The sequence below is a fragment of the Clytia hemisphaerica genome, unplaced genomic scaffold (assembly GCF_902728285.1).
Source record: "Clytia hemisphaerica strain Z4C2 unplaced genomic scaffold, Clytia hemisphaerica genome assembly, whole genome shotgun sequence".
NCBI classification, from domain to species: domain Eukaryota; kingdom Metazoa; phylum Cnidaria; class Hydrozoa; order Leptothecata; family Clytiidae; genus Clytia; species Clytia hemisphaerica.
In genome coordinates this window covers 13,481-39,039 of record NW_027104262.1, presented here as the reverse complement: position 1 = coordinate 39,039, position 25,559 = coordinate 13,481, and the positions used below count along the sequence as shown (strand labels likewise).

The 25,559-nt window shown below is 35.3% G+C and overlaps 2 protein-coding genes across 3 annotated transcripts; both read right to left on the bottom strand.

Annotated features, from left to right (window-relative positions):
* Positions 1-1,772: 1,772 nt before the first annotated feature.
* Positions 1,773-10,355, bottom strand: LOC136816650 (uncharacterized). Of its 2 annotated transcripts, none has more exons than XM_067072984.1 (9): positions 10,231-10,355; positions 8,133-8,209; positions 7,435-7,547; positions 6,426-6,493; positions 6,071-6,262; positions 5,577-5,765; positions 3,725-3,889; positions 2,897-3,013; positions 1,773-2,381 (listed from the first exon to the last, which is right to left on the bottom strand). In XM_067072984.1, the coding sequence occupies exons 1-9, from the start codon at positions 10,331-10,333 to the stop codon at positions 2,332-2,334; spliced, it is 1,074 nt and encodes a 357-aa protein (XP_066929085.1). In that variant the 5' UTR covers positions 10,334-10,355; the 3' UTR covers positions 1,773-2,331. The 2 variants fall into 2 exon arrangements, with proteins under 2 accessions (XP_066929085.1, XP_066929086.1); XM_067072985.1 differs by having other exon boundaries at positions 2,987-3,013.
* Positions 10,356-13,052: 2,697 nt separating this feature from the next.
* Positions 13,053-24,111, bottom strand: LOC136816649 (putative uncharacterized protein DDB_G0271606). The gene is made up of 7 exons (XM_067072983.1): positions 23,458-24,111; positions 21,940-22,186; positions 17,308-17,383; positions 16,482-16,547; positions 16,012-16,159; positions 15,061-15,167; positions 13,053-14,257 (listed from the first exon to the last, which is right to left on the bottom strand). Exons 1-7 carry the CDS (start codon positions 23,626-23,628, stop codon positions 13,153-13,155), a joined length of 1,920 nt encoding a protein of 639 aa, XP_066929084.1. The 5' UTR covers positions 23,629-24,111; the 3' UTR covers positions 13,053-13,152.
* Between the last annotated feature and the right edge of the window lie 1,448 nt (positions 24,112-25,559).

Sequence of the window (25,559 nt, the reverse complement as noted above, 5' to 3'; positions counted from 1 at the left end):
AGAACATTGACTTGCAAATATAATGTTGAAAATTTTAGCATCAAGTTCATTTTTGACCTGTTTTTTCAGAGCACGTCTTCAACTTCTGACTTTTTTTCAATTTCTAATTTTTTACAAGTGCAAATTTTTTATTTGACGTCAATTCTTGAAAAACTAAAAAAATTCCGTCATTTTTTTCTTTTCTATTTTAGAGTGTTTCCAACGTTACGTGATTCAAAATGGTAGACTTGGACTAAAAATGGTAGAAAAGCTTGACAAAAACCCATTTACAAGGTATGAAAACCGTTTTAAGGCACTTTCAGTCCCCAATTATGAAATAAAACTAGTCTTAGACGATTTAAGATGGTAGAATTGGACTAAAAATGGTGGAAAAGCTTGATAAAAACCCATTTACATGATATGAAAACCGTTTTAAGGCACTTTCAGTCCCCAATTATGAAATAAAACTAGTCTTAGACGTTTTTCATTCAACATTCCTTCGAAATTTTAACAAAACTTATAGAATCTGGAAAATTTTAAACAAACGTAGAGCTCACGTAAGATGTTTTGGAAATGAAATGTCTTGTCATTACAAATAGGTTTCTGATGCATTGACGCACCAAGTTTTCTCTTGAGGCTAAAAATAACCTAACGATGGAGAAAATCTCGATTTTGAAACTTCAAATGGTAAAAAATGAAAAATTTTGAATCCGACCAAGTCTATATGCGTTTTTCGCAGATAAAAGATTTCAAAGGCTCAATGAAAGAAAAAACTTTTGCATCACCCAAGCATAAAACATCCTGAAATCGATCGAGTTAAACTGGAAACGGCGATCGGACTTGTCACGCAGAGTATAAAAGCCTACCAGAGAGCTTCTGATTGGATCGAAATATCTAATATAATTTCAAAAATACTAGCACGACCACTAGTTCCTGTCTATCCTAATATAAGGCTTATGCAAGAATGCTGATTAAGCACGACCACCAATCAAACATTCAAGCATTTTTCGATTTTCCTGATCTATCCTCGTCTAACGCTGGTGCAAGCACCAGCGTTTTCCTGAGTTTTTAAACATTTTTTTACTCTTTACACATGTGAATCCACCGGTCAAGGTTAATTCCATCCAAATCTAGAATCTGCTATGCTAGGGCAACGCGAATTTAAAAGAAAAGAACGTTGACTTACAAATATAATGTTGAAAATTTTAGCAGCAAGTTCATTTTTGACCAGTTTTTCCAGAGCACGTCTTCAACTTCTGACTTTTTTTCAATTTCTAATTTTTTACAAGTGCAAATTTTTTATTTGACGTCAATTTTTGAAAAGTTAAGAAAATTCCGTCACTTTTTTTTCTTTTCTATTTTAAAGTGTTTCCAACGTTACGTGATTCAAAATGGTAGACTTGGACAAAAAATGGTAGAAAAGCTTGACAAAAATCCATTTACAAGGTATGAAAACCGTTTTAAGGCACTTTCAGTCCCCAATCATAAAATGCATTTTTTGTTTTGAGTTCTATTACTAAATGTTAAAACATTTTCTTTTTATCACTATAAGTTATTTTTGTAATTTTTCTTTAAGAAATCGGGGGTTTTAGAGTCCACAAATCCTTAATGTATTTTTAATGCTATTTCCGGCTGCTGGAAACTGAGTGTAAATTACAACCGGAGGTATTCGGCCGTTAACGTAAGTTTTCGGCCGCTGGAAAACCGTTAATTAAAGTTCCGAAGGTCCTTATCTGTTGAGCGCAAATTAAAAATGAGGCCTGGGTTCAGAGATATTTAATATGTCGAAGTAGTCCTGTTAGATAGCATTATATCATAAGTAAAAATAAAATGAAATATACTTGACAAATCATTAATTCACAACAGTGGCGTTCTGGGAAAAATTTTGGCGGCCATCGATTTAACATGGCATTCCTTTTCCAGCAGTTTGTAGCTGAAATCATAATGTTCACTTAGCAAATTGGTCATAGGCCGAGTTAGATTTCCATTCCAAAATGCTAGATTTTACACCAAAACTATTTAGATTTCCAAAAACTTCCGTAACTTTAAAAAAATTTTGCAATTTATTTAAAATTATTTTAATGAAATTAATCTTAGGGCGTAGCTTAGGGCACGTAAAGTACAATTTTTAAGATGAGGCATTTTTATAATCTCTTTGGCGCCTTTTGCTCTTCGGCGCCACTTCAAAAAAGCTCCGCTGGGGGCCCCTGCTAGAACGCCACTGACTCAAAATTTAGAGGTATCAGAAATTTGATTCATAAATAGACAACCAATCAATGAATCGATAAAAATTAATCAATAGTTCAATCAATAGTCTATCGATAATCGATCAATAATCAATCAATTCATGATTTATTCTTCATCTTCAGGGTCACAGTCTTCATCTTCTTCATTTTCGTCTTCTAAAAAAAGTGTAAAAATAATTCCGAAATTCCGTTTCATAATTTTTTTTATAAGCATACACAAATCCAAAAACTGCTTAGGTCTATAGAATGTCAAAGCTGAAAAAAGCTTTGGTGAATTCCGAAAATCCGTAAAATTCCAGCAAAAAACAGCCAAAATCGGAAAATATAGGCTCAAGGCAATGCTTAGTATCTGCTTAAATTCTTGCCATATCTGAGCCTAGATATGCTTATAAGTGGAATGCTTATAAAAAAAATCTTATTCCATTTTTCCATAACTAAAGTTTTTTCTAAAATTTCATAAGTAATGGCTCAACTTCAAAAGTTTAGGTTAAAACTGCCTGATGCAGTATGTCGTCAAAAAGAAGCACTTATTATGGTTTGGGCAAGTGAAAAAGTCAAAATGATGAACGTTCCAAGCTTCGAGCTATACTTAGCATTGTGCTTATTCTTTTTGCAAATGTAAGCTTCTGTATGCTTATAAATAGTGTGAGTCGTGTAAAAACAATTTATACCTATCTGGCAACGATCACCAGAAATACCTTTCGGGCATTTACATTTAAAAGAGAAAAGTCGATTGGATGAGCATACTCCTTTGTTCTTACATGGATTTTTTTCACATGCAAATGGACCTGTAATGGTAAAATAAATTTATTCATGAATGTATTGGGTAAATAATCCTACCTAATCACGTGACATTAAAATAGAATTTCAGCGCTTGACAAATCAGAAATTCAACTTTCCATTTGCCTATGACTTAGATCAGGGTTAGAAAACAATCAATTAGTCAGACGGCTGAGAAATAAGTGTGAGTCGGTAGATATAGCTTTGGCGTAAATTTATGGCTAATCCTCGAATAATAAGTTTGGGGAAAATTTGTTCCGTTAAATACAATAGTAGCATAAATAAGCGAGGATCGCCTACAACCATAACTGCAGGCAGGGAGGGAGGTAAAAATTATTTTATCCTCTCAGCTTTCAGTTACAGCGGCCATTATGAACATGATATAGTAGACTCAGTTGGCGGAGGGCGGTCACCCAGGGATTAAAATTATATGTAGCGCTTATCAAATAAAGTTAAACCACGATTTAACCTGCGTTAAATCCAAAATTGGTGGATTTTCGAAAATAATGGCAACAATTCTTTTTGCGATATTCACTTCTTTTTTACTTGGAAAAACTTAAAGCACTCTATCTAGTCATTCGGGCTTTGCACAAATCTGTGGCATGGGTACCTTGCACTGTAGCTGAATTTTATCCAGTTGACAGGAGATTGAAATGGGTTCTGAGATACGGGAGGGGTAGATAATAATCGCAAAATCAAACAAAGGAAAAATGCAATACCTTGTACTGCTTCATAGATCTGATGGTCCAAGGATGTGAGGCCACTGCAATGTGGCGAAGATTTACAACTGGATCGATATTTTGGGCATTGTTTTGACGCACTATCGTAACATTTCTCCGAAGGCTCCAATTCCATGACTGAACTATCCCATAGAAAGCATTTACCTGAGAAAGAAAAAACACATTGCAGAGGTGAAAAATAAATACAGTTGACGCTCTCTAATTTGACGTTCTACTATTCAATAGGCTCCCTTAAGAAACTCTCATAAACGATGCTCCCTTATTCGATAAGCTTCCTTGTTCGATGAAAATCGGTAATTCCCCTTGAAGATCGGATTAGAGAGCGTCAACTGTACTGGAAAATATTTTGAGATATGCATGTTTTGAAAATATTTACCTATGACCGCATCTCCCAGGCTAGAAGAGAAATCTACTTCCCCCAGTAGAGCAGTCATTTTAAATAATCAGTGAGAGGGGTGAGAAAGAAAAAAAGTCTTAGATAAGAGAAGAAATCAAAGAACAAAAGGTCATAAAAACAATCCCTTCGCATAGACCCCGCAGGATTTTTTAGCCAGTCGGGCGGTAAAAATAGCGGACTGAAACTCGAAGAAGATAGATATTCCGACGATTTTTCTTTATGGCTTGTGATTTGAATTCCATTGTTTTCAAGTCAGAAAATTCATTGGAGATGGAAAAAATGCACAATATTTTGAAGTAAGGGTTTGTTAAATTAATTATTTTCAGCGGGACAATATTTGGAGTATAGTTTTCTACTGAAAACGATATTTTTATTTTTAGCCATTTCTTTCATTGGACGGGGATCCCAACCAGTCTGTGAGAAGGTAGGTTGCACGCATCCCCACTGATATGTTTTGATATAGGGGATGTGCGACATGAATAAAATTCTTGTCCGGGAGGGACCCCCGTCTTTGTTTTTAGTTTTAGAAAATTGATTAGCTTGATTAGTTACTTGATAGATCTTTAAATTTGAATTAAAAATTTGAATGGCTAGAGCAGGCTAATACAATCATTGGATTTCTAAACGTTTTTAAGAAAATTGAAACAGGTTACCCTAATTTTGGGGTAACTCTCGGACGAAAATTTTATACACGATTAGCATCCCCTTATATCAAAAACATATCGGAGAGGGGATTTGCGCAGCGTTAATTCAGGTCTTCGGTCGCTAAATCAGGTCTGCATCAGGTTTCAGAAGGAAAAAAAATCTGCCGAGCAGCCTAGTGAGTACTCTGTACCAGAGTGTATCTCACGTTTATCGCAATGAATTTTGAAATTAGTCGTAGATACTTGCAGTCGGAACCATTACATAGAAATGGCAACTATTGCCTTAACGGGAAATATTTCCCGAACGGGAAGGTGAAAAACTTCCCGAAATGGATAGAGTTTCCGAATCAGGAAGTTAACCAGTTTCCCGATCGGGAATGTGACTTCTGCGCACTCCGGAAATGGTCGTGGAAGGTAAATAAATGATGCCTATTGTAAAAGAGGGTAAATAAATACCTTTCACCGGGTAATCGTTCTTAATTCTAATTTCCCCATTCCCAATTAAAAACTTCCCTATTTGGAAACTTCTTCTCGATCGGGAAACAAAAATCTGCTTTGTTTACAAAATTCAACTTCCCGTTCGGGAACAATGAAAAGCCCTTGACCAAAACGGGAAACAGAAAAGTGATGAAATTTTCAATCTGGAAACAGTTTCCTTTTTGGGTTACTTTCACCTTCCCGTTCGGGAAATATTTCCCGTTAAGGCAATAGTTGCCATTTCTATGTAGTGGTTCCGACTGACTGGGTCTGTATACAGACAACCTAGAAGGGATGTCAACAAAAAGCTTACCTTGGCGATTGACAGAGAAATACCGATGTCCTGATTTAATGGCTTCTTTGGAACATGTACAAAACAATTTCTTATCATTCTTATCAAGAACAATCACTTTTTGTAAACCTTTTGGTTTGGGGGATTTGCCAGTGGTATCGTTCTCGATTTTCTTGCATCCTTTTTGAACATAAAATTGTTTGCAAGAATCTGAAGTAACAAAATGATATAATGAAAATAAAATTTTTCAACACAGCGCTGTTCACTGTTGGTGGAGGAGTGGAATCGACCCTTTTTTCGAACGGAGAGGGGGGGGTTTGACGTAAATATCGACGGAATTTCGGAAATAGGGTCCTTACGGTCCCTACGGTTTTACGGAAACTGGAATTTTTTTACTCTAGTTGATTTAAGCATAATTTGTCAAAATAATTTATCTGCATTCATTAGAGGTCACATTAAATTAAGGATATGACGGTATGAAAATTCAGAAAAAAAAATCAGACAAAAGCGCTCACCTTGTTGCTTGGCAACCTTGTAAACAAACATGGTGTCATCTTTACCACTAAAACTTCCACACTTTTCTATTTTCGGTCGAAGAGGGAAAAATTTCTTAAAATCGGTTTTGACACATTGATGAGAAAATGCTTTTACTCCTTTCTCTTTAAGGAGACGTTCAAAATTCTGTTTTGAAATCGACCAGCATTCCGCTAAATGAAATAAAAAGATTAACGTTCAGAATCTAATGGTTCATTCCATTTTATCTACATACAGGCGGTGGTTACCAGGTTAATTTTTTGAAAATCAGGGGAGGGGGTAAAAAATTTCCACTAACCTTTGGGTGTGGTCTAATGAAGCGGGATTTGGACTTACCATAGTAACCTATGCCAATGATATGAGATTGACTGTTCGGATATTTCTGGTAAAGCTCGTTTGCACATCTAAACAAAAGAAAACGAGTTTATCAATTTCAAAAGATTATTCAACTTCAAGAGTTTTTTTTTATTACTCCATAACTCCATAATTCTTCCATAATTCGAAAAAATCTTTGTTCTCCGCGCGTGGTCGAGTTATGGAGACTACTGTATTTTCAGTAGAATGTAATAGAGTCTGCAAATTTTACACTGGAAAACCTCTCGTGATACTTACGTCATAAAATACACGCTTTTTTTGTAAGGAACCTTAACTTAGCTCCTAGCCTTGAGTTTCTTATTTTTGCAGAGAATTTCAGCCTCAAATTTCCTTATCAAGTTCCTTATTTACTTCGCTGCTAATATGGGATTTACTAAGTATGTAACTTATATATAGGTATGACAATGGACTACAGTACAGGAGAAGACGTTTATTGAATGTTGTTTCGTCAATATTTTGTCATCTTTTTGTTTAGGCCTAGGCAATAGTGTGCATGTTCAAGCTCAACTCTCTGTTCCTTAACTTGTTTTCTTATTCTCAGCCTGATCAGTTCCTTATCTTTTGAATCATTTTCAGCCTCAAGTTTCTTATAAGCGTGTTCCCTATAAAGAAACGAACACAAGCTTTTTTTATAAGAATGGTGTTTCTTCATTTCATGATTCTTAACTTTTGGGGGAAAATCATCCTAAACTATACTTACAGCATTCTTAGGTTAAGACCCTAATTCAAACTAGATTTAACATTTGAAACATACGTCTCAAGCATAAACTGGCACTTTTATAAAAGGAGTGAGACTAACTTGGGGATAATTAGTAATTTATAACTGAAAACGCTCTAAAAATTACATTCTAATCTTCAGTTGCCAAATTCCATAATGGTGATATTCTTGGAATATTCTTAATCTTTTGGCTATTTTTATCATGGACATTCTTATAAAGTATATTCTTATAAAAAAAGCGTGTATACTTACTGACAAATAAAATTTGGTAACCATTCATCGTAATCAGTCCATAACCCATCATTAACATGGGCGTGTTCTTTGTCATTGTATGAAGGACTGTGTGGGTCACGCCCTGTAAGGATCTAAAAAAAAGAAGAGATGTATTCTTTTTCTGTTATGTCAGTCTTTGTCCACTCATATACAAAGCACCTATAAGTACCAACTTCACATTTTATTTTCATTAACCCAGTTACACTGTTTTCATCTCTATTATATTCGACATATAACACAATAAACCTCACAGATGATTGGTTGTAAGTGACGTAAAATCAGTCAATACATCACTTTCAACCAAATCAGTTGTTGGATCCGTGGAAGACATTACAATGGTGCATATCATCAATACGCTTTATTCGTTTGGTTTTCACAGAAACATGATATAATTACGATAAATAAACGATAAACGCTGGATAAACAAAGAGCTACATGTTTCACAGACCCGCTGCGACCCCAGCCCCACCGGAAAATTTAGCAAGGATTTCGTGCCCAATGGGAAAAAACCCTGGAATTTCGGTCCTACTAGGAAATTGATTGCTCGAAAATTGCACTCCAAAACCATTCACATAGGAATTTTTATCCCCACTGAGGAAAAACTTCCACCGGGGCTGTGAGACAAGGGTGTATTTCATGAAGAGACTAAAGATCAATCAATCCAATCAATTCCTTACCAAGTCCGATTTCTTTCGATCATGATCACTTTGTTTCATACATCCAATAGGTGAAAAGTCATGACTGATGCATTGATCTGGAAGAATAATGTAAAAGGTATAAAGTCACATGCTCCGCCCGGAAAAAGACTTCAACCTTTCTCTTTTGGTTTTCGGCACTTCAACCCTACCTTATCGGCCAAACCTTAGTCGGCCTTAATTATTAGTCGGCCCTAATTTTAGTCACCTCGTCAAATTTAGTCACTAAGGGCCGACTAATAATTAAGACCGACTAAAAATTTGGGCCATTTTTAAATTGACAAGTAGATGGAAAATAGAAGAAAACTTAAAATACTGGAAAATAAGTAAATTATAATCTTTTAATTTGGCCCAATAATTTTTAGTCGGCCCTGATTTTAGTCACCAAGCCAAAATTTAGTCACTTTTAGGGCCGACTAAGTTTTGGCCGATAAGGTACTAGCACGCAACCTCAAGTCAATTTTATGAATCTTTCCCCAAATTGCTCATTCTGGGCATTATTTTTTAGTTCTACCGGGTGCGCCACAAAAAGGTTTCTCTCTTTAAAACTAATTTTCCCGAAATCTAAAAATTTTAAAGAACCATTCCTATTCAATTGGAAAGAAGATATATAAACTTAACTTTTGATGGGTAATTTATTAAATTCGGTTCATTAGATCGAAAGTTATGCTCTATTGAATAAAAAGGTTACTTTCTGAAAGTGCTCAAAAACGTTAAAAATCGACCTTTCAAATTAAACAGAAGCATAATAACATGATGCATCAGTATTTTCGTTTCAGTCATTAAAAATGATAATTAGCTGTCTAATTGACCGTTTGTCATATAAAGGAAGATTGAATTTCAATAAAAGGCAGAAGTTTCGTCGAAAAAAGCCAAAAAATCTGGTAAAATTTATAAAAAAATGCCTTACATAGACTTTATCCAGTCTAGAACCAAAAATCTGTGGAAAATTTCTTTAAAAGTAAATTGAAATGATTTTAATGAACATTTTAAACCCTTTCGTTCCATCAGTTTCGACATTTATGTGTTTAATTACTGAAAAAATGTTCTTAATCATGTAAAGCCTCTTGCGATTGCCAATTTTAAAATAAAAATTTGATAGGTCGATTTTTAACGTTTTCGGGCACTTTCTGAAAGTAACTTTTTTATTCAATTGAGCATAACTTTTGATCCAATGAATCGAATTTAATAAATGACCCATCAAAATTTAAGTTTATCTTTCTTCTTTCTGATGGAATAGGAATTGCTGTTTGTTAATTCTTAGATTTCGAAAAAATCAGTTTCAAAGAGAGAAATTTTTTGTGGCGCACAAGGTATAATGAATGGTTATTGTGTTCACAGGCTCCAAAGACAAGCAAAGATAAGGAAGGGTAACGTGACAACAGAAGTTTACTATCGCCATCGAAAGTTAGCTAAATCAAGTACTTTATATACCAGAGGGAGTGTTTCCTCTCAGATCTGTCACTGTTTACACGTTTATAATTTTGATCTAATTTCCTAACAAATTATATGTTTTAATGTGTTTTTGGATGCATTATTATTACCTTATCGGGGAAAACTTCATCGGGGAAAATTTTCGTCAGTAAAAATTTTCGTCGGGGAAAAATTCGTCACTTGGTGGGTAGTTGGTAAACGCATTAAGGCCGGGGAAAATTTTCGTCACTTGTCCAAAATTTCGTTGTTCAAAATTTCGTCACTTTTCCCCGACAAAGTTTTCCCCGATAAGGTATCTTATACAGTTAACTCCCACTAATTCGAGGTCGGGACTGAGAATTAGTTTTAATAATAGAAGTTCGAAAACACCTTTTTGACCGTAGCCGCCAATTGCCGCGCGGGCGTTTTTGTGTCCGCTTTATCCCACTAAAACCGTCCAAGTTCTTTGTTCGCACCTATAGACAAGAGAAAAATGTGTCAAAAAAGGATTGGGTCGAGTTTAAGGGGGGTGATTATATAATTAAGTGGCACGCGCCTGACCGCGCGACAACGGTCGAAAAGGTGTACTAGCGAGATTCCAGGCATAATATGTACCTTTATGATTTTTCATCCGAGTTAAAGAAAGTTTTTTGAAGTTTCAACTAACCTAAAGATTTCACTTTATATTGGTAACCATGTTTAGGAGGCGAACCCTCCAACAAATCTAAAGTAAAAACCACAAGAATAAATAAGAATACCAAACTTGACATCTTGTCTTCAAGAGAACTCAACGTCAAATGAGTAAGTAAACAGAAACAATTATAAAACAGAACAAAAACGCCCATACATGCATAACTTTTTTTATAAGAGTCGGATTAGATTTTAGCTCAACCTCAGTCCTTCCTTATAGTCTTTTAAGCTTAAATTAGTGTTAAGAAGATCTAATGATTTAGTTGTTTTTTTATTAGAATAGCATTATCATCATTTAAAATCATTATTTTGAGTATTTTTATTTTCTCAGAAAAATTCTGAGATGTCAGGCTCAAATTCTTATAATCTGTGTTTGGATTTCGTCACAATTTAAGCCTTTTATGTTCTTATAAAAGATCGGGCGAATTTGTGTCTAATTGCTGGGAAAGCGTAAATGTGGGCTGTAATTCAAGGGAGGATTCTAGACCAATATATGTTTAATAAGAGGTACATGTTTTTTTTCATAAGAACAAACTATATAAGAACACAAGGCTTCGGTGGCCAAAATCTTAAGAACAAGTTAAAAACATCTTAAGGCTTTGCGGGCTCTAAAACACCTGATTTCTTAGGAAAATGGACGAAAATACAAATAAAATGCTGAAAATTAGAAAAGAACATTTTTAGGCTTGAAAGCCGAAAAGTTAAGAACATCCGAAGGCTTTAAAAAAACGTGAAAGAAGTATAACTTTAAAACTTTCTAACAAAAGAAAATGAAATATAAAATCGAGTGAAATTTTAAAGAAACTAAACCGCCAGTCTCAGAGTACACTAAAACACCCCTGTATCAGTGACCCGGTCGAATCCGCCCGGGAAGAAAACCCGGTGAATAAATTGCCAAAAATTTCCTAATTTTAAGCCCCCGGTAGGGTGGGTTTTATGACGTCGCCGAGCCACTGCGACGAGTGTGTTAAAGTAAGTCTTAACTGGATTATACTATACTAAACCTAATGCAGATTTTCTAAATATTATTGATTAGAAATCAACAAGGTTCATTAGTTCAATCGATCGATCCTTTGGCATTCCAAAGAGTAGATTTCAATGGAAAGTTCGATTGCATTTAGAGCTTGTACACAGAATTTTGATCAAGTGCTTGTTAAAAAAGCTTTTCAGGGCTAAGAAATACTTCCTCTATCGACAATATTTCTATATAAGATTTTTTCCCTCTTCAATTAAATAGATTGAGATTGTTCTGGGAATTTAAAAATTTAAGGAAGACTGTTCATTCTCAGGTTGTTTTTCTCTTGTCAAAAAGAAATACACCTTTTTTTATAAGAATATTCAAAATTTTTGAAGCTTTCAGATGTTCTCAACTTTTTTAGTTTTAAGCCTTAAAAATGTTCTTAAGATGTTCTTATTTTCACCACTTTCTGACTATTTTTATCAATCTTTCTAAGAAATCAGGTGTATCAAAGTTCGCAAAGTTTTAAGATGTTCTTAACTTGTTCTTAATATTATGGCCATCGAAGCCTTATGTTCTTATCTATTTTGTTCTTATAAAAAACGTGTATTAAACCAATATCGCATCGTAAAATTGTTCTGGGATGGCCAAGGCTTTGCCTTTGGATTGAAGACAAAATTGATGAGATTATGAATTTTAAAAATTGACAATTCTAGTTTTATTGAGAATTTTTCCAAATATTTGACCCGGGAAGAAATTCAAAACATAAGAATAATTTGAAAAAGAGCTTTTAATAATGGAAAAGTACATCGCTCAAAAACAATAATGAACGAAAAATCCTTGAATAATTCCCAAAAAATCTCAAAAGGATTCTTCGCTTCCAACGATAGAGATTTTCTTAAGGGCTCAAATTAGCTATTTTCCACTATCTCGTAAATTAAAAGCTTTTGATTTAGATAATACAACTATGGTATAGCAGACTATAGCCTTGACTCAAGAAGCATAAAAATTGTATAATAATCAGACTAGTCAAATTGATTTGAATTTTGAAAAGCTTTAAACTACAGTTGATGAAAAATTCGGAACGTAAACACGTCAGATCAAGCCTAAAATATAGCCCCCTGCTATAAAAGCAGTATTCAGCGTGTCTCCGCATCGTACCGTTTGCTTCTACAGCATATTAAAAAAGAACTGTCCAGGGTGACTTTGTAAGAACAATTTAAAAACAACTCTCAGCCTGGAATAGCTGAATTTAATTTTCAGAATTTTCACTCGTAAAATAAAAACTTTTTAGATAATTTAACAATTGCAGACTACAGCATAACTATTGTACAATGTTAGACTAGTCAGATTGATTTGAATTTTGGAAAGACCCGTTAGTACGTTAAGCTTTAAACTAAAGTTGATAAAAATTTCGTAACGTGAGATCAAATCTTTTGCAGTTTTTAACAGACTTTGCTATTTAACAAATCTAGTAAGCCTGATTTGTGTAATTATCGTGCAAATTTGGAACAAAGCACTAAATTTGGACCAGACATGCCTAATACCCTATGGATTGATATCAGAAGGGCGGCCCAAAAAAATTTTAAGGGTCGCCCTTATTTTTTGAAGCCATTTAGTAAAAACCTAGCCTAAAGCCCAAGGGCCCAAATTTTACGGAAATTTCAAACTCATTTTAGGCCAAAAAACCAATTATAGAATCTGAAAGCTCTCGAAAAACTATATAGAAGACTTTTAAGCGAGTATGGTCGATTTCTGTACTGAACGAGAGTTATTTGATGTAGAAGTTGTCATTTTATAAACGATTTATGACCAAAATGAGGGGGGAACCACCACTTCTTCATCAAATAACGTTTTTGAGGTTTTATTTACCAAATCCAAGCAAACAAGGTTTACAAAATATTTGTAGTATTAAAAAATCTCCTAAATCCAATATATTCGTCATAACGCTGATTTGACATTTGCTGTTTTTGAATTTTGTTTTTCGAAAAAATTTGATAACATTTCGTTTTTCGGATTTGATGATACGGGCACAACGACTGTTTCACGTTTAGTCTTTTCAGACGGTAACGATTTTTGTTGTTGTTGCTGGTAACTTAGGTAACCAGATTGTTGTTGATAGAGATAAGTGCTTGGTTGTCGTATTTGAACACTCGGATATTGTAAATTATTAGCTCCCCAATAATTATAAACTTGGCTCTGCGGTTGAAATCCCTGTTGATACAATGTCTGGTAGTAATAACTGTTTACTGGATATTGTAGGTTATAGCCAGTGTATCCTGGCTGAATATTAGAGAGATAATTTGAGTTTTGATAGTATGAATTATCTTGTCGCTTTCTTGTTATGGATGAGTTCGTATGTAGAATATCAGATGGATTGTTCTTTGTAGTTGTACTAGTTCTATTTTGCTTCAGGTTCTTATTATTGGCGACTTTTTGAACCGGTAAGCGTTCAAGTATAAAATCTTTCAAATTATTCCCAGTTTTGTTTAATGATTTTGTCGTCATCGATTCACCCTGTTCAATCGGTATTAAAGGTGATAAATTACTATAACTTGATAAAGGAATATCGCTTAAATTATCGATCGTTAGTTTATTAGTATCGATTAATGTTGCCGGTACTGGAGTTGGTTTTTCATCAATCGGCGCGTCATTGGAATATTTCTTATTAGTCCTCTTAGAGTCGTCGTCAGATGCTAACTTTTGTTGAATGTTTGACGTAGTTGTAGCTTCCGTTATAGAGCCGAAATTCTGATTTTCGTTTTGAAGATTCGATCTTGATTTATCATTCTTGATGGACTTTGTCAGATGTTCAATGTCTGTACTCCTGTCAATTTGGTTCCCACCGTCATTATTTATCAACATGAAATTTGATTGGTCATTATCTTCTAAACCATTTGATTGTTTTGATACTGTTCTTGGATTCATGATGACGTCATATATTGAACCCAAATCTCTGCCAGGTTCGACGGTAAATGTCTTTAGTTTCATATTGTCTTTTGTAATATGGACTAAATTGAAACCACAATTCTCAGCATATTCAAATCTGACCAAAGAAAAGTAACAGACAGAGATATAAATAACGAATCTTGAGATTGAGCTCTTGCAAAACCCTACATCAAACAGGGGGGGGGTCAGTGTTAAAATCTTGGACATCGTGATGTTTAGTGACGTGGTGGTATACCCAAAAAACTCTAAAATTCTTTTAGTACAACAGGGTAAAATACCAAAAAGGTGGTATCCAGACTAAAATTTAAGATTTGTACTAAAATTAGTGATTTGCATCGTTTTTTGAATCTTTTTCAAAAAAATTCGTGATTTTTCAGAATTTTTCAAAACGAAATTTGAAATTTCAGTAAAATTAAAGCAGCATTGTTTAAAGGTAGCAACTTTTGAGAGAAATGGTCCTGAGAAGACCAAATGTTGGTGGTCTCTGTGCCAAAATGTCCCTAAAAGTTCTCTAAAATTGGTATGCAAAAAATTCTCAAAACCCCTTTTAGTACTAAGGTTTTAGTACCCCCCCCCCTACATCAAATGCTCATAGCTTAAATTATTTCGTTTTCAGACTTGAGGCAAAGAGCCTCCCAAAATGTTGTTTTTTATACATTTCTAAAAATTTCTTTTCTTTTTGGCAAAACTGTACAAGCCGACTTAATAAACGGTCATAAAAGCGGTAAGGGCTGTTACATTTAATACCCATTCAGGGATACCCCCTGGAAAATGCAAAAATTAAAAAAAACCTTTTCTTATAGCCCCTGGAAATTGTTTTTGGGTTACCCTTCAGGAAATGTTCGCCCCCCCCCTGTATGGATATAAAATGGCCCACTGGCAACAAGCTGAAAGACTTACTTGGAGCTACCCAAGGGTAAATTGTGACGGTTATTGAAACGTTGATCAACAAAGTTTCCGCTGCCACTGATGAAATAATGAACTTCTGAATCTGTTTCATGAATATGCTGGAAAGTAAACAAACATATACAAGAATTAAGATGCCATACGAGAAGGTTCAAAAGGTCCAAAAATTAAACACTCCCAGTTAATTTAGTCCAAGAAAATATAGACAGACCTGTTAAGAAAAAAATTGTTCAACTTGTGAAAAGTCAAAAGTGCCAAAATCTATCTCAACCCTGTGACGTCAAAGGGTCCTTTTTCTTGTTTCCTTGGCAGAGCTCTGAACCCCAAAATTTTGAAAAAGAATAACAACATTTAATACCCGTAATAACTGACACCATTCAACTGACAACAGCTCTCGAATAGCGATTTTAGGACTTTTAAATGTGGATTTCTCATTTTAATTTATGAAAATCAAGGGCAAAGACGTCAAAACGAAAAAGCGTACGAAATTGAAGTTTTTATTGTTGTAGAATGGGTAAGATTGATCCAACAATGAAAATATTAATTTTAAATTCACTTTCTCTGCGTTCAAGATTTTTCGTGAATTTCAGGCAATTTCCTTGAAGCTTCAACGAATTGTATTTGAAAAATAAGTTCACGCTCAAAATCGCAAAAATTAGTTTCTGAATGAAAGTGGTTCTTACACCACTGACCTTTATAAACCCTGGACCAAGCTATACCCACCATCTTTTATCGGAGATTTTTTGAATGTGGTCTCCGCAAAGAAGCCATTGCAATGTTAAAAGTTAACGTTTAACGGCGCTTCATCATCACAAGTATTCCAGTGAAAATATGTGGCACTCTCCATGCATTTACACCACTATTGAGTAGCATACCATTAAGGTACCACTTTCAAAAAATCATCCTGATCAAAGATTTTGCTTAGCCAAGGTCAGTGGTTCTTACCTGAAGGTTGTGATCATGTCCACTAAAGTATGCGTTGACCGAATATTTTTCAAATAACGGTTTCAAACGGTCCACAAGACATCTTGTGTTACCATGGTTACTACTGGAGTACATTGGATGGTGACCTGCGACCACCAAGTAATCAGCTCTGGTCAAATGAGAAGGGAGAAAATTAGAAATTGATAAAATCTGGCAGGGTAACTTTATAGCCACAGATTTCAGTAAAGCCTAGATGTCGTGCTTTAAGCTCTTCCAAGCAAAAAAAAGTGAATATCGCAAAAAATATCGCTGATAGTTTTCAAAAACCTGCGAAGCTTCTGATTGATCAAGCGCTAAAATTCTATTGTAATGTCACGTTACCTAGGTAGGATTTCCTACCTAACCTCGGCACACCTTTCAGCCAAAGCACGACATCTAGCCCTTCGGGCTTTATAAATCTAAATTGCTAACGATGAATTCAAATGTCTTACTTGGAATTTTTGAGAGCATCTTCTATCCATTTCCATTGTACTTTTGGTGATGGTGAATTTGACTTTCTGTGAAAAAGAACTTGAACGGATAAGATTTGAACACCCCTGTGTCACAGACCTACTGCCTCGCTGTGACCCCAACCACACTGTAAAATTTGGCAATAATTTCGTCTCCTGTGGGAAAAACCCTAGAATTTCAGCACCACCGGGAAATTGACTTTGATTTTATCCCCATTTGAAATTCAATGTTTAAAATTTACATTCCAAAGCCATCATCACTGGATATTTTGACCTTGGAACAATAGACTTTCTATCACCTTTGGGATTTCAATAGAAATTTTTATCCCCACTGAGGGAGAACTTTTCATTGGGGCTGTGAAACAATCAAAATTATAGTGTCCTAGAGAAAGACTGTACAAAAACTGGATTTCTTGTCTGATATTTATTTTGTCCTTTGACTTGTATGAGTGCTGTCTAAGGTTTTGAATGACAGACATAGATCCCCTTCTCACAGACCCACTGGAACCCCTTCCCACTGAAAAAATCGGCCAAAATATCGTCCCCAGTGGACAAATATACTTGATTTTTGTTCTCGCTGAAAATAATAAAAAAAACCAATCCTCACTGCAAAATATTATGCTATTTTTCCCCTCCCCACTGAATTTTTGTGACTTGAAAACAATAGAATTTAAATCCCCAGCCATAAAAAAAATCAATCCCCATTGAGCTTTGGTCCAATTTTTTTACCCCAACTGGCTGAAAAAAATCCTACCGGGTCTGTGAGAAGGGGAGGGGGTGTAGACATGTAAAAGAACAATGAACTCACTTGCTATGCCAGCATAACATGGTTGTATCAATCATCAAAAGCTCCAATGTTTTCGTTGAATCTGGAATCTTGAACACTAGTAAAGAACAAAAAAGACTGAAATTTTCAACAGAGACACAAACAACCTACATCCCCAATTCATTTTGAAAATTACTGGCATTTGAATAAAAATCAAAATACTAATATCTACAATTGCTGACTAAACATAGACATACTCGTTAAGCGCTTATCAAAATCACAATTTTTCTATGGAGAGTTTCTAGAGCTGTCGATGTTATTTTCCATCAAACACTTATGAGCTCTCTCAGGACTCTGTGAAGCTTTTAGCTTAGATGGTTTGTCTTGATTATTATGTCAAAGTAAATGGAGTTGAATCGGTGCAAAAAGCAGTGCTCAGTGGAGTGCCTCAAGGTAGTGTCCTAGGGCCTACCCTCGTTCTCTATATCAACGATCTACCAGATTCCGTTAAGTCAAAACTATTCCTTTTTGCTGACGACACCAAACTCGTCAATAAAGTGGAATCAATTGAGGATGCACTAGTAATACAAAACGATATCAACCAACTACAAAAGTGGTCCGAAACATGGCTATTAACTTTTCATCCTAACAAATGTCATGTGCTAACCCTAGGAAAGCCAAATAATATCAAACATGTACACGAATACACACTAGGGGATAAAATCCTTGAACGTGTATCATTCGAAAAAGATCTTGGTGTTATCATCGATAAGAATCTCTCCTTTGACCAACACATATCAAACCAAGCTAATTCAATGGCTGGTCTTATCAGGCGGACCTTCACGTACCTCACTCCAGAACTGTCTCGAAAACTGTACGTAACATTTGTCAGACCACACTTAGAATACGCCCAGGTTATCTGGTCACCAAAACTGATAAAACACGCGAGATTGATAGAAGGTGTTCAGCGACGCGCATCTAAAAACGTTGAGACATGTGGACAGCTAAGCTATGAAAATCGAAAGCAAAGAATCGGAATAACTAGTCTAAAATACAGACGCGTGGTAAGTGACGTGGTTGAGATCTTTAAACATCTAAACTACTATGACAAATCTTGCATCCCTAAGAAATGTAACCAGCGAGGGAGACCTATGAGAACGCACGACTCTGAATTAGTAGTAATCTTTGGGAACGATGGTGTTCGCGGTCCGCAGAGTAACTCCCTATACTATCGGGGCATTAAGCAGTGGAATAGTTTGCCTTCAAAAGGGCATACTGGAGAAGTGGGACGTGGGACGGTGGGACGGTGGGACGCTCGAGGGCTCAGGGGGACGCTCGAGTGGGACGCTCAGGTGGGACGCTCAAGTGGGAGGTACGGTAGTGGGGACGCTAAGGTGGGACGGTAGTGGGACGCTAAGGGTGGCGCTAAGTGGGCGGTAGTGGGGACGCTAAAGTGGGACGGTAGTGGGACGCTAAGGTGGGACGGTAGTGGGACGCTAAGGTGGGACGGTAGTGGGACGCTAAGGTGGGACGGTAGTGGGACGGTAGTGGGACGCTCTTTTATATGTATTTTGTCTTTTTCTTTTTATAATACAGTGAAGAGGGACAGGTCAAGTACTTATAAACAATACACAGATCGATCGAAATGTTTTTGACTTTTTTCATAGTGAATGGATTATAAAATAATAACATAATCAATTTGATCGAAGCTACAAAGGCACAAAAAGCTAGTCAGCCAGATAAGTCAATTTCTGGCTCCTCCTCTTGGCTCTTTTTGTGTAATTCAAGTGTGTAATTTACAGAGCAATTTCAACAATTCTAACGCTCTTTTTAGCCTAGAGGCTAAATGTCTAAATCTGCGAGAACTGATTTTAAAGAGTATCATATAAAAAATGAACATTCCAATCAAAGGGATTTCCCCAGAGACAAGATGTTTACTTTTCGAATTCAAAATTCGAATGAAAGGAAAACATTCGAATCGACAACAAAGGGTTACACCATCAGCATGAATAATAAAAGTATCCACATTGTTCACGTGAAAGGGAAAACCCGTGAGGTGAAACATACACGTGGCGCCCAAAACTTCTTTCATCAAATTTTTTGAAGTTGACTAGGCTAAAGATTTTTAAACTCGCGTGTCCATCGTTGAAAGTTGTTTTTAGATTTTTATTGAGTTTTTTGGTTTTATTTTCATTTGTTTGTGCATCATTTTTTTTTCGAAATACGTTATCGCAGACTTACAGTAGTGTTCTATAAATTACTAGCCAAACCAAAAGAAAAGGAGCCAGAAATTGATTTCACATTTTTCATTAAATAATTATAAAGACAAAAAGACAATATTCTAATAAAAGAGCGTCCCACTTGAACGTCAGAACGTTCCACTACCGTGCCACTCATGCTGAGGGGAAAGCCCTTTATTACAATTAGAATGTTTTCTTTTCATTCGAATTCAAAATCGTGTTTCTGGGGAAACCCCTCTGATTCGAATGATTACTTTGTTATTCTCAATAAATATAAACTCTTCGAAATATAGTCAGGCTGCTGCTGGACCACTTTTGTAAAAACCTTAGTGTGAAGAATCTAAAACCTATTGAAACCTGTTATATATGATTAAAGGGGGTAAAAAAGTTTTACTGGCCATTAGCCTAGACAAAGTTGCAAAGGATTGAAAGTGTTGGAAAATAATAAAATTGTTCTATAAATTAGACAATATGAGCCTGAAGATAAGGAGCCAGAAATTGATTACACATTTTCCGGTGTTTATTTCTGACTCGCACGCATATTGCTTGGTAGCGTTTTCGATCAAACATCCAATTTGAATATTATTATTATCGTTTATCATCCACTATATGATAAAAAAAATCAATATATATATTTTGGCCGAAATCCTGTGTAGGTTGAAAACTGAAGAACAGATCATGTATATGTGTTTTGTGAAAGTATTCATTTACTCATATTGAGTTCTTTTTTACTCGTACATAATTATCAGAGAAGCAAAAATACAAAAGCCTTACGAGAGAGCGTCCCACTACAGTCCCACCTGAGCGTCCCACTACCGTCCCACCTACGTCCACCTTAGCGTCCCACTACCGTCCCACCTTAGCGTCCCACTACCGTCCCACCTTAGCGTCCCACTACCGTCCCACTACCGTCCCACCTTAGCGTCCCACTACCGTCCCACTTTAGCGTCCCACCTTAGCGTCCCACCTTAGCGTCCCACTACCGTCCCACCTTAGCGTCCCACTACCGTCCCACCTTAGCGTCCCACCTGAGCGTCCCACTCGAGCGTCCCACCTGAGCGTCCCACCGTCCCACGTCCCACTTCTCCAGTATGCCCTTCAAAAGTAGTCAACTCATCCTCAGTGGAAGAATTTAAAGAGACTCTTAGTGTGGCCTGGCAAGCAAAAGATTTTGAATATGATTGAAAGTGTCACTATTGTTGCATACCTGTCTATACTATAACAATGTAAATAATTAACCCAAAATGTATGAGCGATTCATAGAGGCCCATGTGTCCGCACGGTGGCCTGCGAATTTGTAAAACAATATTGTTATTACTATTTTTATTATTATTGATTACAGACTTATGAACCTTTAAGTGCCAAATAATCTTATCCAGCAATTATAAATCTTGTTGGGTCGAAGGCTTCTACCGGACCGGAAAAACTAACATCATGTTGATAATAGCGGCAAAGGAATTATGGCCACAATTTTACATTCTTTACCAATATCAAGTGCTTCTTTTCCATTGTACGTTGAGATCATTTCCCTACTGGACCGAAGAAAAGCTATAGGGTCTAAACTAACTTAATTATATCCCTGTCTCAACAATAAATCTCATTCTACAAAAATAAATCATACAAAAGCTTCCTTTCATGTCTAGTTAGCATTTTAGGACCTTCAAAATACAATAGAATCCATGATATGCACCATTGCAATGTCTTCCACGGACCAAACAGCTGATTGGTTGAAAGTGACGTATTGACTGATTTTACGTCACTTACAACCAATCAGCTACTGAGTCCATGATGTAATGTCAGAAGACAATGCAATGGCACATCAGGTTTTTTATAAGAACAAACTATATAAGAACATAAGGCTTCGATAGCCAAAATGTTAAAAACAAGTTAAGAAAATTTTAAGGCTTTGTGGACTCAAAAACCCCATATTTCTGGGATGAGCTGGAGTTTTTATAAGGTACTTCACTAATTGGTCATTTGAAATTATAGAAATGACGCGTTCTTTAGAAAAAGTAATAACATCGTTTTATGACATCTTAACGACCAACCAAATCACGTAAGAGCTTGTAAAAACTCCAGCTAGTCCCATATTTCTTAGGAAAATAGTAAAAAGGATCCACAAAATGGTCAAAATAAGAACATGTTAAGAACATTTTTAGGCTTTAAACTGAAAAAGTTGAGAACAACCGAAGGCTTCAAAAGTTTTGGATGTTTTAATCATATAAAAGCTTCCCTTCATGTCTAGTTAGCATTTTAGGACCTTCAAAATACAATATAACCCATGCCATGATATACATCATTGCAACGTACCAAACAGCTGATTGGTCGAAAGTGACGTATTGACTGATTTTACGTCATTTACAACCAATCAGCTATTGAGTCGGTGATGTAATGAAGAAGACAATGCAATAGCGCATACAATAGGATTCCTTACCCTTATTATAGAAGAAATCTGGGAAGTGCCACCGTTTAGATACTTTACTATATGCGATTTGAGCTGAAACGTTGGCAGCATGATCATGATTGCCAGCAATCATATACCAGGGAATTTTCAATGCTGAATGCGAGTATGTACGCTCGTATGTCCAAAAGAATCGAGGATCTTCTACGTTTTTAACACCATTGAAGTAGAAATTATCACCAACACCCACAATGAATTGACAATTATTCTGCTCAATAACCTGTAATACATGTATTAATTATTATAAGAACAAACTATATAAGAACATAAGGTTTCGATGGCAAAAATATTAAGAACAAGTTGAGAACATTTTAAAGCTTCGTGCTTTAAATCACCAAATTTCTTAGGAAATAGCACAAAAATACTCAAAGAATGGTAAAAATAGGGAACATTTTAAGAACATTTTTAGGCTTAGAACTGAAAAGATTAAGAACATCTGAAGGCTTCAAAAACTTTGGATGTTCTTATAAAAAATGTGTACGGTTTCAGAATGAACATTTTTGCTTTACACACTTGGTAGAGAACTATTGAAGTAACACTTAACCTTTAACGTCAAGTAGCCTATGTTAAAGATTTTAAAGTAATTTAGTATCAACCCGGGGGGGGTACTAGGGTCATGCTAGGGTTGGCGGGTGAGGGGTATGTGTGGATGGGACCTCCAAAAACTGACCTGAGACTGATTTTTGTTGTAAAGGTGACCCTTAGAGAGACTTTTTTGAAAATATTTCTTAAAAATCATGAATTTTCCGACTCTTAGAGTGACTGATTTGAATTTTTCTGATTTTTGTGACCCTTAGAGAAACTTTGAAGGGTGAAAAAACTGATCCTTACCGTCCGCACATACCCAGCACCCATTTATGCCTAAGTACCCCCGGGTGTATCAAGATTTTTTTTTGAGTTAAGGAGACAGCTGAGTTAAAGAGGTTCAAGCTCTAGTTTTGGTTCATCCTCAGATTTCAAGTATATAAAAGCCAAGCATCCATACAGGAAAAAGTATCAAACCTCACAGATAGCAGGGGGAATTTGTTCGTTTTTTTTGAGGTCGCTCGATTTTCGCTTGACCCTTAAAAACAGTGTTTTTCAGCCAGAAACAGCTGTTTTGTCCAGTTTTTACTTTTTGAAGCTCAATATCTCGAGTTAGGTACTGAAATCACGTATAGTCGCAATATATCTTAATTTTTGAGAGCTTTCCAAAAATATACAACAGGTTTCTATTTTCTCAAGCTAAAATTTTCATTAATTTTTGACCCTATAATTTTTTCCGTCATATTTGTCCAAAAATCACACAAAGTCTCTGAAAAAAAATTGGCACCCAAGTTATTTTGATTCCCCTATCCCTTAGATTTCTAATAATGTATAACAAGTGCTTTGACTACAAAAATCGAGCAATTTTACAAATCCCCCCCCCCCCCCTACTAACACAGCTCTGTATAGAAATCTAAAAGGAACTGTATAGAATTTGTGAGAGGGACCATCTATAACAATTTATACCTTTGCCAATAGATTAGCAACTTTCTTTTGAGCCGTCGTTTGAAAAGGTGGTTTTGGCATCCCACCTATGTCTCCTACAACACCAAAACAAAGATCTTTTGAGCACATTGTGTACATAAGTCCAGCAAGAACAAGAAGAAACGATAAAGTATATCGTGTTAATGATTCCATTGCATCAAAACGGGATATTCCTCGATACTCCCTATTTGAATCCGTTACTTCCAAACTTCTATGTTTAAATTAACTATCATGTCAGCATGTTATGTCGATTCTTCGATTCGAATCATTCACCCACAAACTCTAGGTTACAGATTATCATAAATTCCAAAGATACTAGACAAGAAATATCCATTCAATATTATGGCAATGTTTTGGTGTTAGACTGATGTGATCAAAAATATACGATTTGAATAATTCACCAATAAGTTTGTACCAGATATTATCGAACCAATCAAATAGCCCACTTAAACAATCTTTCGGTGTAGACTGCAATATGTTTGATAAAATGTCCAGAAATTGATCGTTTCAATCTCCAGAGATTGTGGAGTCAACCATAATCCTGGTGCCGGCCCAGGATCTCAACACCTTGACTATTTTCTTTCTAACTAGCAAATTCTTTAAAGTAGCTTTCCTTGCAAAATCATTTTTGAAAACGGCTAGTGCAGCTAAAACAAACAGTTTCCGCACATGCGTAAACACAATTGTGCCGAATGTTAACACAAACAACCATTAGAATGTTTAAAAACGTTCGAATTCTCTCAACCATGAACTTAAAAATAAAAACAGATCAATTAAAATGTAAAAGATGAAGAAAATATAATTAAATTTAATGTCTAATGCACAGTATGTTTTAATTGAATTTGAATCAACTATAGGTAAAATTTGGACAGTTAAAAAAAAAAAAATCAAAAGCTTCAGTATAGCTTTTTCTAAGAACAAACTGCAACCAATTTCTTAGGAAAATACACAAAAATACTCATAAAACTGTGAAAATAAGAATATTATAAGTTGTTTTAAGAACATTTTAATCTTCAAAAGCAAAAAGTAAAAGCACCTAAGGGCTTTTGGATGTTCTTATAAAAAAGGTGTAAATAAACTAGAATTTCGGTATCCCAGAAAATTTTTTTTTTAAGAGACCCTTTTAATTTTCAGCCGCCTAAGTTTTACCCCTAGGTATTTTCTTTTCCAGAACAGTCTATTTTATTTTCACCAGAGAATGACCAAACATTAAGTTTGAAGCCCTTAAAGGACTAGAGATGAATCTTTAACCTCTCTCAAGCAAGAAAAAGTGAAGCCTTAAGTTTGCCCCGCATTTAGAAATTTTGTTTTAAAAACAGGTGGGTTGCAGACGATAAGTGGCTTCATTTCCCATCCAGGAGTTTTGGATCTAGCCCCTTCGGGGCTTCTGAAATCAATGTGACCAATAATGGTTTCCTCATTATAAGATATTTTTTTACTTTTTTAAACTCTTGAAATGGTAACAATATATCCATCTAAAATATACATTTTGAATATAAGTTAAAATACATATCATCAAATATCTCATAAAATAAAACAACGACTGCAGGGAAAAAAACAAGGTTTTCCAGCAGAGCGTTTTTTTAACAGGAACATAGGCTCAATATAATACAAAAGTTTTAAAGTTTCAGAAAAATACCTATTTTGAGACTCCGTATTTTACTACGCCTTTTTTATAAGAATGATTTTATAAAAACAATGAGATCTACCAATCGGGTAAATACCTAAAATACCTCAGTTTTGCCCTTAAATAAAAGCAACAGGAAAAGGACAATTTGAGACTTAAAGGGCCAAAAAATAAGAAGAACTTTATTGGTTTTGAGAAAAAAAATATTCTTTAGAAAAAAGTATATTCTTTAAATCATTTCATTTTCAGTCTTTGAACTTATTACTTCGGGAAGGAAAACTATTTGGTTGACAAACGTAATACCAGAGGCAAATCAGAAAATTTTTTGTAGTAGATTTCAAGTGTTAAAATATGCAATAACATTGATCTGAAATTATTTGAAATTTGAAATCAGCTAAGTTTCAGGAGAATTTGAAATGAAGATTTTTCGTTGCTCTTCATTTTCGATTTTTTTTAT

Bases quoted from the DNA above. Each gene is read 5' to 3' on its own strand.
- LOC136816650 (XM_067072984.1), bottom strand. From the start codon at position 10,333: ATGTCAAGTTTGGTATTCTTATTTATTCTTGTGGTTTTTACTTTAGAT. The intron at 6,263-6,425 runs GTAAGTCCAAAT...TATTTCATTTAG, and splicing joins CATTGGCATAGGTTACTATG to CGGAATGCTGGTCGATTTCA. The intron at 5,766-6,070 runs GTGAGCGCTTTT...TTGTTACTTCAG, and splicing joins CAAGGTTGCCAAGCAACAAG to ATTCTTGCAAACAATTTTAT.
- LOC136816649 (XM_067072983.1), bottom strand. From the start codon at position 23,628: ATGGAATCATTAACACGATATACTTTATCGTTTCTTCTTGTTCTTGCT. The intron at 16,160-16,481 runs GTAAGACATTTG...TCATTTGACCAG, and splicing joins GATGCTCTCAAAAATTCCAA to AGCTGATTACTTGGTGGTCG. The intron at 15,168-16,011 runs GTAAGAACCACT...TTTACTTTCCAG, and splicing joins GACATGATCACAACCTTCAG to CATATTCATGAAACAGATTC.